Source organism: Rattus norvegicus, chromosome 6, assembly GCF_021556685.1.
Source record: "Rattus norvegicus strain SHRSP/BbbUtx chromosome 6, alternate assembly SHRSP_T2T, whole genome shotgun sequence".
Taxonomy (NCBI): domain Eukaryota; kingdom Metazoa; phylum Chordata; class Mammalia; order Rodentia; family Muridae; genus Rattus; species Rattus norvegicus.
The window spans coordinates 127,618,731-127,633,381 of NC_141539.1; the positions used below are offsets into that span (position 1 = coordinate 127,618,731).

General features: G+C 48.2%; 1 protein-coding gene across 2 annotated transcripts in view; it reads right to left on the bottom strand.

Annotated features, from left to right (window-relative positions):
- The window catches only part of Lgmn (legumain), a 37,544-nt gene that overhangs the window by 6,255 nt on the left and 16,638 nt on the right, over window positions 1-14,651 (bottom strand). For both annotated transcript variants that reach the window (NM_022226.3, XM_087554551.1), the window contains 8 exon segments: window positions 257-346; window positions 440-558; window positions 1,909-1,975; window positions 2,669-2,731; window positions 3,507-3,582; window positions 4,355-4,440; window positions 5,937-6,018; window positions 6,766-6,863. In NM_022226.3, coding sequence (NP_071562.3) covers window positions 257-346; window positions 440-558; window positions 1,909-1,975; window positions 2,669-2,731; window positions 3,507-3,582; window positions 4,355-4,440; window positions 5,937-6,018; window positions 6,766-6,863 — 681 coding nt within the window.

Consider the following 14,651-nt stretch of genomic DNA (forward strand, 5'->3'; position numbering starts at 1 on the left):
TACCCTGCATGTGTGGATTTTGACAAATGAGGGAAGATAAGGGTTCAGAGAGCTCCAGGTCTGTAAATACAAACCTAGTAGGTCTGGTCCCTAAGCCTGGGGCCCTTGGACAGAGTGGCTATCTATATGAGGCAGAGCCAGTCAGTCTGAGAACATTCCCCACTGGATCCCATTTCTCTTTATCAAGAGTCAACGTCTGGAATGAGTCTGCCTGGGGCTCCAGGACTAGGGAGCAAGAGAGTGAGGCTCCACTCACTTTGTTCCCATACTGCATGACGTGGCTGGTGTTGGTGTGGGACTTGACCAGGTGGTACTGCTTGTGAAGCGTCTCTTTGGTCAGATCCTCCTGCAAGAGAAAAAACACGGAAGTCCTTAGAGGACCAGAGCCTGAGAGCTACACCGTGGCAGGCTGGCTGGTCCTGACAAGGGCCTTACTTACCACATCGGAATCTTCCATCCAGTTGACGCTGTACCAGTCACCCAGGTAAGTGCTCCTCTCCTCGTCATAGTAGCAGGCGTAAGATGACTCGTTGGGGTTGGCGGCAGTGGTTGCATAAACTGTAGTGGATTAAAGGCACCTTTGAGTCAGTCATGCTCCTGGCCTTGGACTACTGTTGAAACTGGGGTCTCTCCTTCTCCCCTGGTGACATCAAAGATGCTACTGTACTCTGTACAGGGAGAGTATGGCCCTGTCCCTTAAGAACAATAACTCTGGGGGCTGGAGAGATGGCTCAGTGGTTAAGAGCTCCGACTGCTCTTCCAGAGGTCCTGAGTTCAATTCCCAGCAACCACATGATGGCTCACAACCATCTGTAATGGGATCTGATGCCCTCTTCTGGTGTGTCTGAAGACAGCTAGAGTGTACGCATATAATAAAATAAATAATTAAAAAAAAAAGAACAGTAACTCCTCTCAAAGGGGGAAAGAAAGGGACATGTAAGGGGCAGGGCTCTTGTTGCAGCTATGGGCAAACACTCGTGTGCTTGAGTGCTTAGAACATGGACGGTCGCTGGCAAATTGAGAAATGTGAAGAATGGGCCCAGTTTGGTTTCGGGGGAGGCGTGACACTTAATTACAAAACACTTGAGACTTGGGTCAGGAGTGCAGCAGACCGACGGACAAGCAGCTTCGAGGCCCTGCAAAACGGTAAAAGTCAGGCGTGGCAGTGCACATCTGTAATCCGTGCACGTGGGCGGTGGAGGGGAAATCAGAGTTCAGACTCATCCTCAGTTATATAGCAAGTTTGAGATCAGCCTGGACCGCGTGAGATTCTGTCTCACAAAAACCACTCGGCAGGGCAGGCAGGACCTTTACAGTATCTGCATTTAAGATGGGACTCTTGTGCAGGCCCTGTCATTATCCCCAGGTTCAAGAGCCAGGCCACCTACCTGCCTGAGATAGAGAGAATGGGTACCAACACATAACAAAGGAACAGAGCTGGTCCAGTTTGGGCAGCCGTTGGATTGCTTGTATACAGATTCTCCTTGATATTGTTGGGTTGTTTGTTTGTTTGTTTGTTTGTTTGTTTGAGGGGGGTTATCGCTGCTGTTTTTAAATTTTATTTTTATTTTGTGTGTTTGCCTGTTTGTGTGCCTTGAACCCCAGGAGGCCAGAAGAGGACATCGGTTGCCCTGAAACTGGAGTTACAGATGATTGTGTGCGTCCATATAGCAGATGGGAACCAAACCCAGGTCTCCTACAAGAGCATTTTGGCCCCACTAAGCCAGGTCTCTCAGCCCCCGCAGGGTCTTTATTCCTTATGAATATTTACGGGGTAGAAGCCAGACCTGGCCACAGGCATTTCCTCCGCCTGCAAATCAAGCGGCCCCCAGTGGCCCTGTGCAGGTGGAAGGCTTGGTCTCGAATGGGCGGTATCCAGTGACCAGTCGCAGCCTGTTCAAGACCTACCATCGATGTCATCGGGCAGGTGGTTCATCATGGAGCCGGACTCACATGCTTCAATGTAAAACACCATCTGCAAGGCACCCAGGACAGGTGAGCTCCCAGCCCTCGGTGCCTGTCAGCCACCGGGCTGTCATTCTTCCCACCCCTGCCCACTATCCTGCATCTTGGATTTGGGGAGTCACTGCTGCTGTACAGAGGCAATGGCCAAAGGCTGTGAGAGCCTGTTTCTTCACTCATGCTTCTTCACTCATGGAATGAAATGGTCTGAGTTAGCACAACGCTCAAAAGACTGGAGCTGGTTCTGGGGTCCCATAGTGAGCAGCTCCAGAGAGACACGCCACGAGGAAGCCATCTCTCTGCACCAACATCACGCATACCCTGCCTGTCCTATTCAGTTGCTTCTGAGGGTTCAGAGAGGAGAGTGTCAAAGCGAACAGAATAAGGAAGTGGATGTTCTTCCCCGACCATCCCAAACTCGGACAGACTGTGTGGGACAGCGGTCCTCACACGTGTTCCCTGTACCCACAGCAGCCAATTCACAGTCCCTTGACATCTGCTGGGTCCAAGCTGGGGGTGAGGCCCACACTATGTTGTGACATGCTCGCTAAGAGGTCCAGTGAATCCTGGGACACCACTGTGCTGATCTGGGGGAACCCTATCCAGAAAGCCCAGCCACCTGTCCAAGGGCCAGCTATACAGGTGTGGTCTTTGCTCCTACAACCCAGGCTCCTCCCTCCCCCAGGAGCTCAGAAACTGATGTTACCTTCTGGTACATTTTGTGCTCATACATGTAGCGAATAGTCTTATTCAGGTCCTTGACATGAAGCTGAAAGGTAAGAATGTGGACATTCAGACCAGCATCCAAGAGAAACCACTAATACCTTATAAAGTCCTTTTCTCAGTCAGCGAAAGTAACCACGGTGAGCGGTACAATCTACACGTCATCTTGGCCACTCCATCCACACACTGAAAAAGACATTAGAAGACGCTTCTCCACGCACAGCTTTGTCCTGGGCATCCAGAGACCCTGGTATACTGTCCGTGATGTGCAGCCCTGACTGACCATGGCACGGAGAGAAACAGCTGCAACCCTGTCCCCCGCTCTACCACAGCACTGATACCTAGAGAAGCGTCAGAAAACACATAGGTTTAATCTCAACACACAGGCCTTGTTTTCTACTTTCCTTTAAATTCTAAAGACTAGTAAAACTATCCTTTTTGCTTATCTTCAAAAGTTTAGGAAGGGGGCAATGAGATGGCTCAGCAGGTAAAAGTGCTTGCTGCCAAAGCCCAATGTCCTAAGTTCAATCCCTGGGACCTGCAGGATAGAAGAGGAAAACCAACTCCCGAAAATTATCCTCAGACCTCCACGTGTGTGATGTAGCACGTATGAATGTACACATATGTCCAAAAAAATGAATAAATGTAAAAGTCAATGTCTAATGTTAGGGAAAACCGCTGGGGGCATAGCTCAGTGGTACAGCACTTGGCTAACAGACACAGGGCCCTGCTGCACTCAACCTCCAGTATCGAACGACGACAACAACCAGGACGGTGATGACAACACAAACCTACGATCAAAACGGTAAAGCAGAACTCACATCTTCGTTAGGAAACACCAGGATTCCAGTGGCTCCGTGGTCGGTGAAGTAAACAAATACATGATCCCGGGGCCCACTGTCAAGAGAGGACAGACGGTGAGCCCGAGAAGCCCTCGCTTCCCACCGCAGTTTCCCTGTCCACGTCTCTGAAGAAATGCCTTCATTAAAAAGTTAAGCTATTTGAGCAGGGTGTGGTAGCTCATGCCTTTAAGCCCCTTTGGGAGACAGAGGCAGGTGGAGTCTGAGGCCAGCCTGATCTATATAGGAAGTACCAAGCCAACCAGGACTATAGCGAGACCCTGCCTCAAAAACACAGGAACGGGAACGCATGCACACGCACATGCACACGCACATGCACGCACGCACGCACACACGTGGGGCTCTAACACTCATAAAGCTGTTACATAAGGAAACCCTGAGCTCAGTGAGGAGGTCAGGTGTGGGAACATGATTATAATTCCAGCTAACTCCAGAGGCTGAATCAGACTACAAGTTCAAGAGCGGCCTGGGCAATGTCGTGACATCCCGTATGGAGATAAATATTGGGGGTTGTACTCGGGAAAGGCAGGTGGACAGTGGGGAAGGGGTCAGACTGGCCAGGGTTGGAGCTTAGTGGGCCATCCAGGAAGTCATGAGGGGGAACATAACTCATGAGGGACCCTGGATCACAGGCATATGTGGCACAGAAACAGACGAGCCTCGGCACCAGCCCTGGTGAGACCTGTCCTGGGTCAGGACGAAGCTGCCCACTCTAATGTCTTGAAAAAGACAGGAGCAAATGGCAATGCCTGTCTAGATTCTGTGTGAGGCTTCAGATCCGTGAGATAGATCCGTGAAACAGAGCGTACCTCTTCAAGACTTTTCCGGACCCTTTGCCCTTCACAGCTTCTTCGTCGCCTCTCAGCACTGCGAGGAAATTCTCTGGAGTCACATCCTATGAGAGATTGGGAGTGAAAGCCAGACGCAGCTGTTACCTTCAAGCACATTTTACAGGGAAGGTGACAGACAGGCCCAGGGCACCCAGCTTGGAGCTCAAGAGCAAACACTCCAGCCCAAGGCTGAGGTGACATTCCTTGGGAGCCCAGAGCCTGTGAACTGGAAGTCCCCTTTTGTTTGGGGTGGATGGCAACTCGGCAAGCCTTCTTCCTTCTCCACCACTTATGAAATGGGGGACCCCACACACACACAAAGATTCTGCCTGCACAGGAAGAGAACACCCCCTCAGAGAGTAAAGGGTTAGGGCCTCAGTTTGCCTCCAGCCTGCTACCTCAGCGCCTGAGTTCCAAGGATACTCAGTCATCAAAAGCAATGCAAAAAAACAGGAAGGAAAAAAAAATCACCAATTCTACCACCTAGGTTTTTAACATGTCCCCACGGATCTGTGGTCCTCAACCTTCCTAATGCTGCAACAGTTTAATAAAGTTCCTCGTGTTGTGATGAGCCCCAACCATAAAATTACTTCACAGTTGTAATTTTGCTACTGTTATGAATCTAATAGAAGTATCTGATATGCAGGATATCTGATATGAGACTACTGTGGGGTTAGAGATCCACAGGCTGACAACGCCTGCTATAACCCTACACAGAAAGAAATTACATTTTATTGCATGTATATTAAATTCCCATTCAAATCTAAGAGGCATCAAGTGAAACGCAGAGCTTTGGGTCAATGTTTCTTTGCCTCCTGAGACATCCTCAGGAAGTTAAGAAAAAGAAATTTTAAAACCATAAATGCCCATTTGCACAGTATCAATAAACTGGGAGGACGTTAGCCGTTTGGGGAGGAATATATTAGAATATTAATTAATTTTTCAACACTTATCTTCAGGAAAATCCTGATAAACTTTGTGCTAGGTATGGGCTGAGGAAACTAATTTTTATGGAAAAGCACAGGCTGTCACTGAAGGATATCATCACGCTCTAGACATAGGAAGACTACACATCAGTAGACTGTAACCCTTTTTTTTTTTTCTTTTTTTCGGAGCTGGGGACCGAACCCAGGGCCTTGTGCTCGCTAGGCAAGCGCTCTACCGCTGAGCTAAATCCCCAACCCGACTGTAACCCTTTTTAAACACTTTCCCTGTTTCTTCCTTTCTCTGTTGGCTTCCAAAGCTCAAATGGAACTAGAAGCAGCAGCACATGCCTATGGTCCCCTTGCTGGGGAACAGGCAGGATTGCTTGAGTCCAGGAGTTCAAGGCTAGTTTGTACCATTTAAAAAAAAAAAAAGATTAATTCTATACCTCAAAAATCAAAACTAAAAAGTAAAGCTGAGGATATGGCTCTCAGGTAGAACACTTGACTGGATTCCCTGGTTCAGGTCCCTGCACCATGTCCCCGAGAAAATCTCTCCCCATTCATCTCTCAAGCATAATTAAGGAGGTGGGGATAGATTGACGAAAGTTGCTGGCTTCGGGTGAGAACGCCCTCACCTCTCCAGTGTAGTCCTTCGGGACTCCCTTGTACACGTCTGTGCCGTTAGGTCGGTTGATCACAACACCTGGAGTCGGGTTTCTGAAAATTGAAGGACAAAGTTGCAACACAACATGTGTCTCTCTTCCATGATGTGTACAAATAGCAACTTGAAGTGGTTCTTGAAGCCACTTCCTGTCGCTTAGACGGGCACCGAGGGGAGTGGTCTGGGCAGCTGGGGGGATCTTAGGAACCCAACCCAAGTGTTCCTGGTGGGAACTGAGAGAAACCGAAATGCAGGTGTCCTGCCACCTCCTAAGGAACCAGAGAATCTTGAGGCAAGACCAGGCATGTAAACACTGCTCGCAACAAACAGCCCACACGAAGCAAAACTGAACCCCAGGCTCAGGCACCAGGCTCTGCCAGAGCCCAGGTGCGATTTCACTACAGGGCAGGGTTCCTCAGAAGAGCTAAGGAGACGGGAATTTCTTAGCTTAGAGCCACACTTGTCACTCTCGGTTCCAAAGAACTTGGGAAAGCATGCCAGAGAATCTACGTAACATTAAACACAAGCCAAAAAGGGACATGGTAGGAAGTCCTGCAGACTAGAACCTTCTACAGGCAGGCGCCTCAGCTCCCAACTCCAGGGTGCAGCACTCCACAGCGGTAAGGTCCTGCTTTAAGCCTCTCAGAGTAACCCCTCCTGCCCATCTCCTCTCCTGCTGCATCCAGGCACCCTAAGACATGCTGGACACATGACAGCCCTGTCGCTTTTCACCAGGGGTCACTCAGTGTGGCGGTGTTTCTAAGTTCGGATTCACAGCCGAGTCCAAAGCGCTCCGCACTCACTCTTCATTGTTGGCGATGTCGTCATACATCATCACTATGATCTGCTCGTCAGGAATCCCATTCCGGTGGATGATCTGGTAGGCGTGGCATGCGTCCGCCTAGAAGTAACGATTCAGTCAGCTTTTGGATATCACTGGGGAGGAGGCCCATTTGGGGGCACGTTCTATCTTACAGAAGATGGGCTGTGATTCATTCCCCTTTCAAAACATTAGTTTTTGTTTAACTTCAGTTTTTAAATATTCCCCACTCTTACTATCCATATACTTACCTGATAATGAGGCACGTGCATGTAAACACACAGGCACAGGTGTGCATACACACAGGCACACACACACATACACACACATGCACATGCACACGCACACATACACACACGTATAGGTTAGCAAGAGCCCTTAAAAGTCCTAAGCAATTTGTTTTCCTATTTCAGAGCGCACATAACTCTGAATTCAAGCAAAAGCACGAATTCCGGTCTCAAACAGAATGCTCCAGAAGGATGAAGCGGTGGGTTCACAGCTTCTAACTCGCTAAGAGTCACCGTTTGCACATGTGAGTGAAGTCCAACCCAGGAGCCAGGCTTCTGATGCACTCCTGTGACCCCAACTTTCTAGATGTATAAGCAGGAGGAACAGGCGTTCAAGACCAGGCTGCGCTATACGGCAAGTATAAGGCCCGCTTGGATTCCTGAAACTACCTCAGAAAATTAAAATGAAATACAGTTCAGGAATCAGAATGAGACAACGTGCTATTTAGATGATAGTTAGAAATAATAATAGTACTTATTTTATTATTATACTTTATATTATGATTTTATTTTTTATTAATAATACTAAAGTTATTGCTCTTATTAGAAATGTAGCTCAGTGGGTACAGTCCTTGTCTAGCACGCTAAAAGTGGAGTTCAAGTACAGTGTACCACTACACAACCGGTGTGGTTGGGGCATACTTGCATTTGTAACCAGATTTGGGGAGGCAGAAGCAGGCGAGAAGCCCAAAGTCATCCTTAGCTACATACTGAGTTTGAAACCAGTCTCGGCAACGTGTGATCCTGTCTATGAAAAAGGCTATCGTCATAATCTGAAACAAAAGAAGGCGGTCAAGGGGAACAGAAGGTACCCCTGCTGGAATTCTTGGACCACACATTCCTTGTTTCAGATGATGCACACTGCACTCTGCGGAGCATCAGTTTAGGTCAGAGGGGGAACACATTGCCTAACTCTCTGTTAACGGTGTCATTCCAGGAACACGGAGTGGCGTGTGGGGCCAGCTCTGACCTCGTGTCATATATACAGCCACTGCACAGAGCACCCCAAGGCAGCACGTGAGGTGACTAAGAAAATAAAGAACTTAGCACACCAAGCTTTTGGCTGCAGATGCCCATGCAGAGAGACTGTTCAGATGGACCTGTGTGACTGTCAAATACTTCTGCTTAGCATCCACCTGCTGCGAGTGGGAGCTGCTGACAAAAGGACGGCGAAGTGTGAAACCAAGTGCATCCACCTTCATTCAATCTGCTGTGCTCTGCTGCTAGGCACCTTATCCTTCAGTCCTCAGGTGTCAAAGGTCATGACCCTCACCTTACAAATGGGGAGAGAACAGCTCAGGGACAGAAAGCCAGGCATTCTGACTACAGATCTTGATGGCCTTCATGGAAGGGCAGAGAGAGAGATCACCAAGTTTACCGAGGCCTAAAGAGACTAGGAAGGGCTAAAAACCTAGACAGAAACTACACAAAACTGTCCTCAGCGGATACCTATACAGTCATGTAGGATCTGAGGATCACACTGCTGGAAATTCTGTCCAGTACGTACATAAACCAAGGCAGCTATCGTGCCTGAGCAATCAATCTTAAGGAACCAGAGTCACATTACGAAGTCTGTCCTTCACCAACTCATCCTGGGGTGGAACCCAGCCATACGTGTGTGAATTGTGACAATGCTCAAATCCTCATTTCTATAAAATAAGGAGAACCATCCAACACCAACTGTACGTGAATAACACCTCCCCACGTTCCTAATGCCTGGACCCTGTGAGAACACTACTCCAGACACCAAAGCAGCAGCCCCATCCCAACGTAGCATGTGGTATCTGATACCCAGCATTAAGGACTCCCAACTGTCCCTGGAGCCTCTCCCTAGGCCTCAGCAGCTGCTTCTTCCTTTCAGCTGGCTTTGGGTTCATTATCTCTTACCAACAAACTGTATTTACATTTCCCTCTGCCCACTTTCAGGAGATCTCCTCGAACTTGCATTCATTCCCTAAACAACATAAACACAGACACACAGAGACTCACTGTGTGCAGTGTAATCTGCAAAACAAGAGTTAAAATCAAGCCGGGAGGTGGTGGCAGGTGGTAGTGGGGAATCTTTAATCCCAGCACTTGGGAGGCAGAGGCAAGTGGATCTCTAAACTCAAGGCCAGCCTACAGAGTTCCAAGACAGACAGGCAGAAAAACAGTGTCAAAAAGAAAAAAAAAAGTTAAAATCAGTAATCAAGATGGGAATAAATGGGGGGCTGGAGAGATGGCTCAGCGGTTAAGAACACCGGCTGCTCTTTCAGAGGTCCTGAGTTCAATTCCCAGCAACCACATGGTGGCTCACAACCATCTGTAATGGGATCTGATGCCCTCTTCTGGTGTGCATGAAGACAGCTACAGTGTACTCATACATAAAATAAATAAATCTTTAAAAAAAAAAAAGATGGAAATAAATGAACCCAAATTCACTCAGCCAGATTACTAAACTGGATGGGATTTAACCTGCTGCTTTAGCACCTTTTAAATGTATTGCTATTCAAAAAATTACGACACTGTGGAAAGACACAGACATGTTCATCTGTGACATAACAAGACAGACTCATGTTCATGCATCAGATTTAAAACTGTAAAAATCCACAAAAAATGGTTCACAGAGCTGGACAGTAGTGGCACATGCCTTTAGTCCCAGCATTCAGGAGGCACAGGCAGGCAGATCTCTGAGTCAGAGGACAGCCTGGTTGACAGAGCAAGTTCCAGGATAGCCTACACAGTGAAACCCTGTCTCATAACGAAACCCCAAAGGTGAGCAGAAATGGATACGGTGATCCTAAAATTCACAAGGAATACAAAAGACCTAAAAATAGCTGAATAATTAGGAAACCAGAGCAAATGTGGTGACCTTTCACATCCTGGTTTCCAAGCCACACTGTGGAAGGAAGAATCCTCACCACCCGTGCCGGGTCAGACGAGAGGAACTGTGTCTCACTGCCGCAAAGGGAGTTCAGAATGGATCGAGGCTAAAAGACCTGGACCAAGTTACACAAGAGGGGATCTTCAGGACCTTGAGGGATGATGTCACAGATGGGACACCAAAAGAAGACTGAATAAATTAGAGCTCACAAAACTTAAAACTCAGTGCTTCAAAACACCACTGAAAGGAGGGCTGGAAAGGTAGCTAAGGAGTTAAGAGCAGGCACTACTCTTGCAGAGGACCCGAGTTCACCGAGTTCAGTTCCCAGCGTCTATGCTGGGTGACTTACAACTTTCTGGAGCCTCTGGCTTCTGTGGAAACCTGTACTCACATGCTTGTGCGCTCTCTCGCTCTCTCTCTCTCTCTCTCTCTCTCTCTCTCTCTCTCTCTCTCTCTCACACACACACACACACACACACACACACACACACACAGTATTTAAAAATATAAAATAAATAAACCTTTCAAAGAAATGCTATTGAAGGCGTAGAGTTTAGGTTAGTGGTAGAGCACACACGTGTCTAGCACTCGGGCAACCCTGGGTACCAAGCCCGGGACTGAAAAAATAAAAATAAAAAAATATCATAAAGAAAACAAAAGATCGGGGCTGGGGATTTAGCTCAGTGGTAGAGCGCTTACCTAGGAAGCGCAAGGCCCTGGGTTCGGTCCCCAGCTCCGAAAAAAAAAAAGAAAAAAAAAGAAAAGAAAAGAAAACAAAAGATCATGGAGCTCAGGTGGGAGAGAACCTCCACGTCATCAACGAGGGCCTGAGAGCAGAAAAAGATTTGCAAAGCCCATGTTGAATAAGGTTTACATCCAAACATAAAAGAATGGTTGGCCCTCTAGAGTTTGTAAAAGCTAGAAAAGGCACCTTACCGTAGTAGTTTGAATATGTTTGGCCCAGGAAGTGGCACTATTTGGAGGTGTGGCCTTGGGATAGGTGTGTCACTGTGGGTGTGGGCTTTAAGACCCTTATCCTAGCTGCCTGGAAGCTAGCCTTCTGTTTGACTTAAGAATAAGAGGTGAATGGGGCTGGGAATTTAGCTCAGTGGTAGAGCGCTTACCTAGGAAGCGCAAGGCCCTGGGTTCGGTCCCCAGCTCCGGAAAAAAAAAGAACCAAAAAAAAGAATAAGAGGTGAAATTCTCAGCTCCTCCTGCACCATGCCTGCCTGGATGTTGTCATGCTCCCACCTTGATGACAATGGACTGAACCTCTGAACCTGCAAGCCAGCCCCAATTAAATGTTGGCCTTATGAGAGTTACCTTGGTCATGGTGTATTTTCACAGCACTAAAATGTTGACCTATGAATACAATGGCTTTAAGTCCACGAGAAAGATGTGCAATGTCCTTAGTCACTAGAGAAATGCAAGATACCATACTCCACATTGACAGACAATAACAAGTACCAGGTGAATGGTGGTGTTTTGGGGCTAGTTTGTGGGAAGGTTTGCACAACTTCGTAAATTACTAAAATAACCCAGAATTGTGAGCCTGAAATGGGGTGGAATGGCACAGAAAGAATGTCTTGGCTTTAAGAGGCACAGAGATGATATGTTCTGTGTGGGTGAGCAGCAGAAGGGTCCTCCGGACCACCCTGCCAGGTAGAGGTGCTCATTCCAGCAGGGTTTAAACCCAGGCCTCCTGCCTCTGCCTCTACATTCAGCTGTTTCCTAGTGAAACCGGGGGCTATGTGCAGGCTCCTCAGAAGCACTCAGATGCCCCCACGTACATTAGTGACTTCTGCACTGAGTTAACAACTCGAAATACGGTGGAGTTCGATGAACTCAGAAAGGGCAGAAGCAGCACAACCGATGTTTCCCCCTAAGGGGCCACAGGAGGTGATGCTGGGTTGAGCATGACCCCGATGCAGGGCACAGCCTCTGCAGAGAGCAGGAATTGCTGTGACGCAGCTGATCTCAAAGCTGGCACTGGGAGTTGGCCAGGCTCACTGAGGAGTCCTATGACCCGATACTGGCACCCTGCCCCCACATATCCCATGTACAGTACCACCAGCTGTCACCATAACGGGACAGGGGGCTGCTGAGAAGGCTAAACACAGCTGGTGTGCCGTATTTAGTGACAGGGGAGGGCTTTCCATCAGGGGATGCTTCCCTCACAGACACATGAGCTCCTCCCCTCCCAGCCTGCATCCTCCATCCCCAACATCCTGCTTTCCACCCAAGTGCAGTGGTGGAGAGGAGCCGAGCTGGGATTCTGCAGTGCCTGGCGCAAGCCCAAAGGATGAGGCTGAGGTTAAAAGGGAGCTGATGTCATTTGTTCCCCCTACACGGCAGATTACAGCAGGTTACGGCAGGTTACGTAGGGGGACTGCAATCACACCAGAGGGTCCAGCTACCCCAAACATGCCCATCTTCATCACTGCTGGGCCCAGCATCCCCCTCCCAGTCCCATCCAGCATGCCCCAGCCCTCTCGGGCATGCCCTCGTCAAAGGACATTTTGCTTCAAGCCCACGCATCTGACATTTCCATCTTTGAAACTGACTGACTTCAAAGACACTAGCCTAAGTGAAGACTTTGAAGGACAGACTGTCCGGCCTGCACTGTCTGCTGCTTCTACACCCTGCTGTTCTGCCTCCCCAACTCCCTGCAGCCAGGCTCCTGTCCCCACCAGCTACCATTTTGCCTTCCTGGACTGTAAATGTGCAAATATTTACTACCTAGCCCTTCCTGGAAAAGTTTGCTTGAGGCAGACAGCAGTGGTGCCCTGAGTGTGAGAATGAGGAGGGGCCAAGCAGATGTTCCACCCCCGTTAGCATATAGGAGCCAACTGAATTTTTCTATCAGAAAATTCTTATTAGTCTGGCATGGTGGCACACACCTTATCCCAGCACCAGGAAGCAGAGGCAAACGGATCTCTAAGAGTTTGAGACCAGACTGGTCTACAGTGAGTTCCAGGACAGCCAGGGCTAAGGAGAGAGACCCTGTTTCCAACCACCCCTACACACACACACACACACACACACACACACACACACACACACACACACACACCCCAAAAATATCTGTTTATTACAGTCTCACTCTGTAACCCCAGCTAGCCTGGAAATAACTATGTAGACTAGGCTAGCCTTAAACTCATAGCGATCCACCTGCCTCTGCCTCTCGAGCAGAGGTGTGCATTACAACAGCCTCTATCAAATTTCGGTTGCCTGGTTCAGTCAAAAGGAAGAAAACGAGGCTTTGTAAACTTGCCCTATCACAGCTCGCTCACTCTCACTCTCCCCACCTTCCCGGTCCCAGCCTCTCTGAACCATGTGACACTCTTGCGTAATCTGCTGGGAGCTTCTCTGAGTCAAACCTAGAAATTCCCTTTCCTTCTCCAGGAACTGAGGCTCACCTAAGCATGTGATGCAAAGGCCTGCACTGACTCCCAGGGAAAGGCTTACCCTTGAGAGACAGGCAAAGGGCTAGCACAGATGGCCTCTCTTTCCTCCACAGAACTTTTGTCTGGATGTGACACCTGTGAAGAGCCCAGAGTAACTCGAGGCATCCGTCTGCTGCCCCCATCTAACTGCAGGTCCCCAAGCCTTACATTCTTTCCAGTGCCGGTGGCCTGTGGGAGCCCCATAAAGGTTGAGATAGGATGCATCCAGTATGGCCTTGGTAGGGACAGAATGACATGGTTCCCGCCCTTGGGACAGCTTAGGCCTCCACTAGAGATGGCTTGTTTGTATAATTATGCACATATTTTCCAGGTCCTCCGGAGGAATGTCCTCCCATTAATGACTCCATGATAATCAGAGACAGCATGAGTCCCGGAGGCGAAGGTGTGGCTAATGTCTCAGCAAAATGGTAAACAGTGGGGTTGGGAATTTAGCTCAGCGGTAGAGCACTTGCCTAGCAAGAGCAAGGCCCTGGGTTCAGTCCTCAGCTCCGGAAAAAAAAAAAGGTAAACACTGGGACCTTCAGGACAGCCCTTAAAGCTGTGGAAAAGGACTCTAAAACCATGAATGCCAAAATATATAACTTCTCAACTATGCAAACATATAAGGATGCAATATGAACTGTATAAGGGGCTTCAAAGATCTAAAGGAACGAGGCAGCTGCACTGTGAGCCAGCCAGTCAGAAAGACAGACAGATACAAGTGCAGACAGATTCATGAGTGCAAGGTTAGCTGGGACGGAGCAAATTCAGGTCCAAGCACTGTTAAAATGGTGATTCCAGGGCAGGGTCCCACCCAGCTATCTTATTGTCTGTGCTTGTTGGCTGTCTCTTCCTAAGACTCAAGGGATGGAGTCATAGAATTCTCGGGATGGTGGAGAGGGAACCTGGAATAACTGAATTGATGTGTAAATAAAATGTGGACTTTGGTCTCCAAGCAACAAGCTAGAAAAAGCAGTGTTTGTTTGTCTTTTGTTTTTGTTTTTTCTTTTCTTTCCCTAACAAAAGCTCAGAGCTGTCTGGAGATCTCTAGAAAGCAAACTCAGCTCTTTTTTTTTTTTTTCCTAGAATTTTTTTTCTAACAGGATCTTTGTTTAGTCAGATTTTTAGGCAGAAAAATCCATGAAGAGCAAACTCAGCTCTTTTAGAATTTTTTTTCTGACAGGATTTCTGAAATCCCAAGAATTATTAGAGAGTTGACACAGCTCTTTTAGAATGTTGTCTAGCTCCTTTCCAAAGAAGGCTTTCCGAAGAG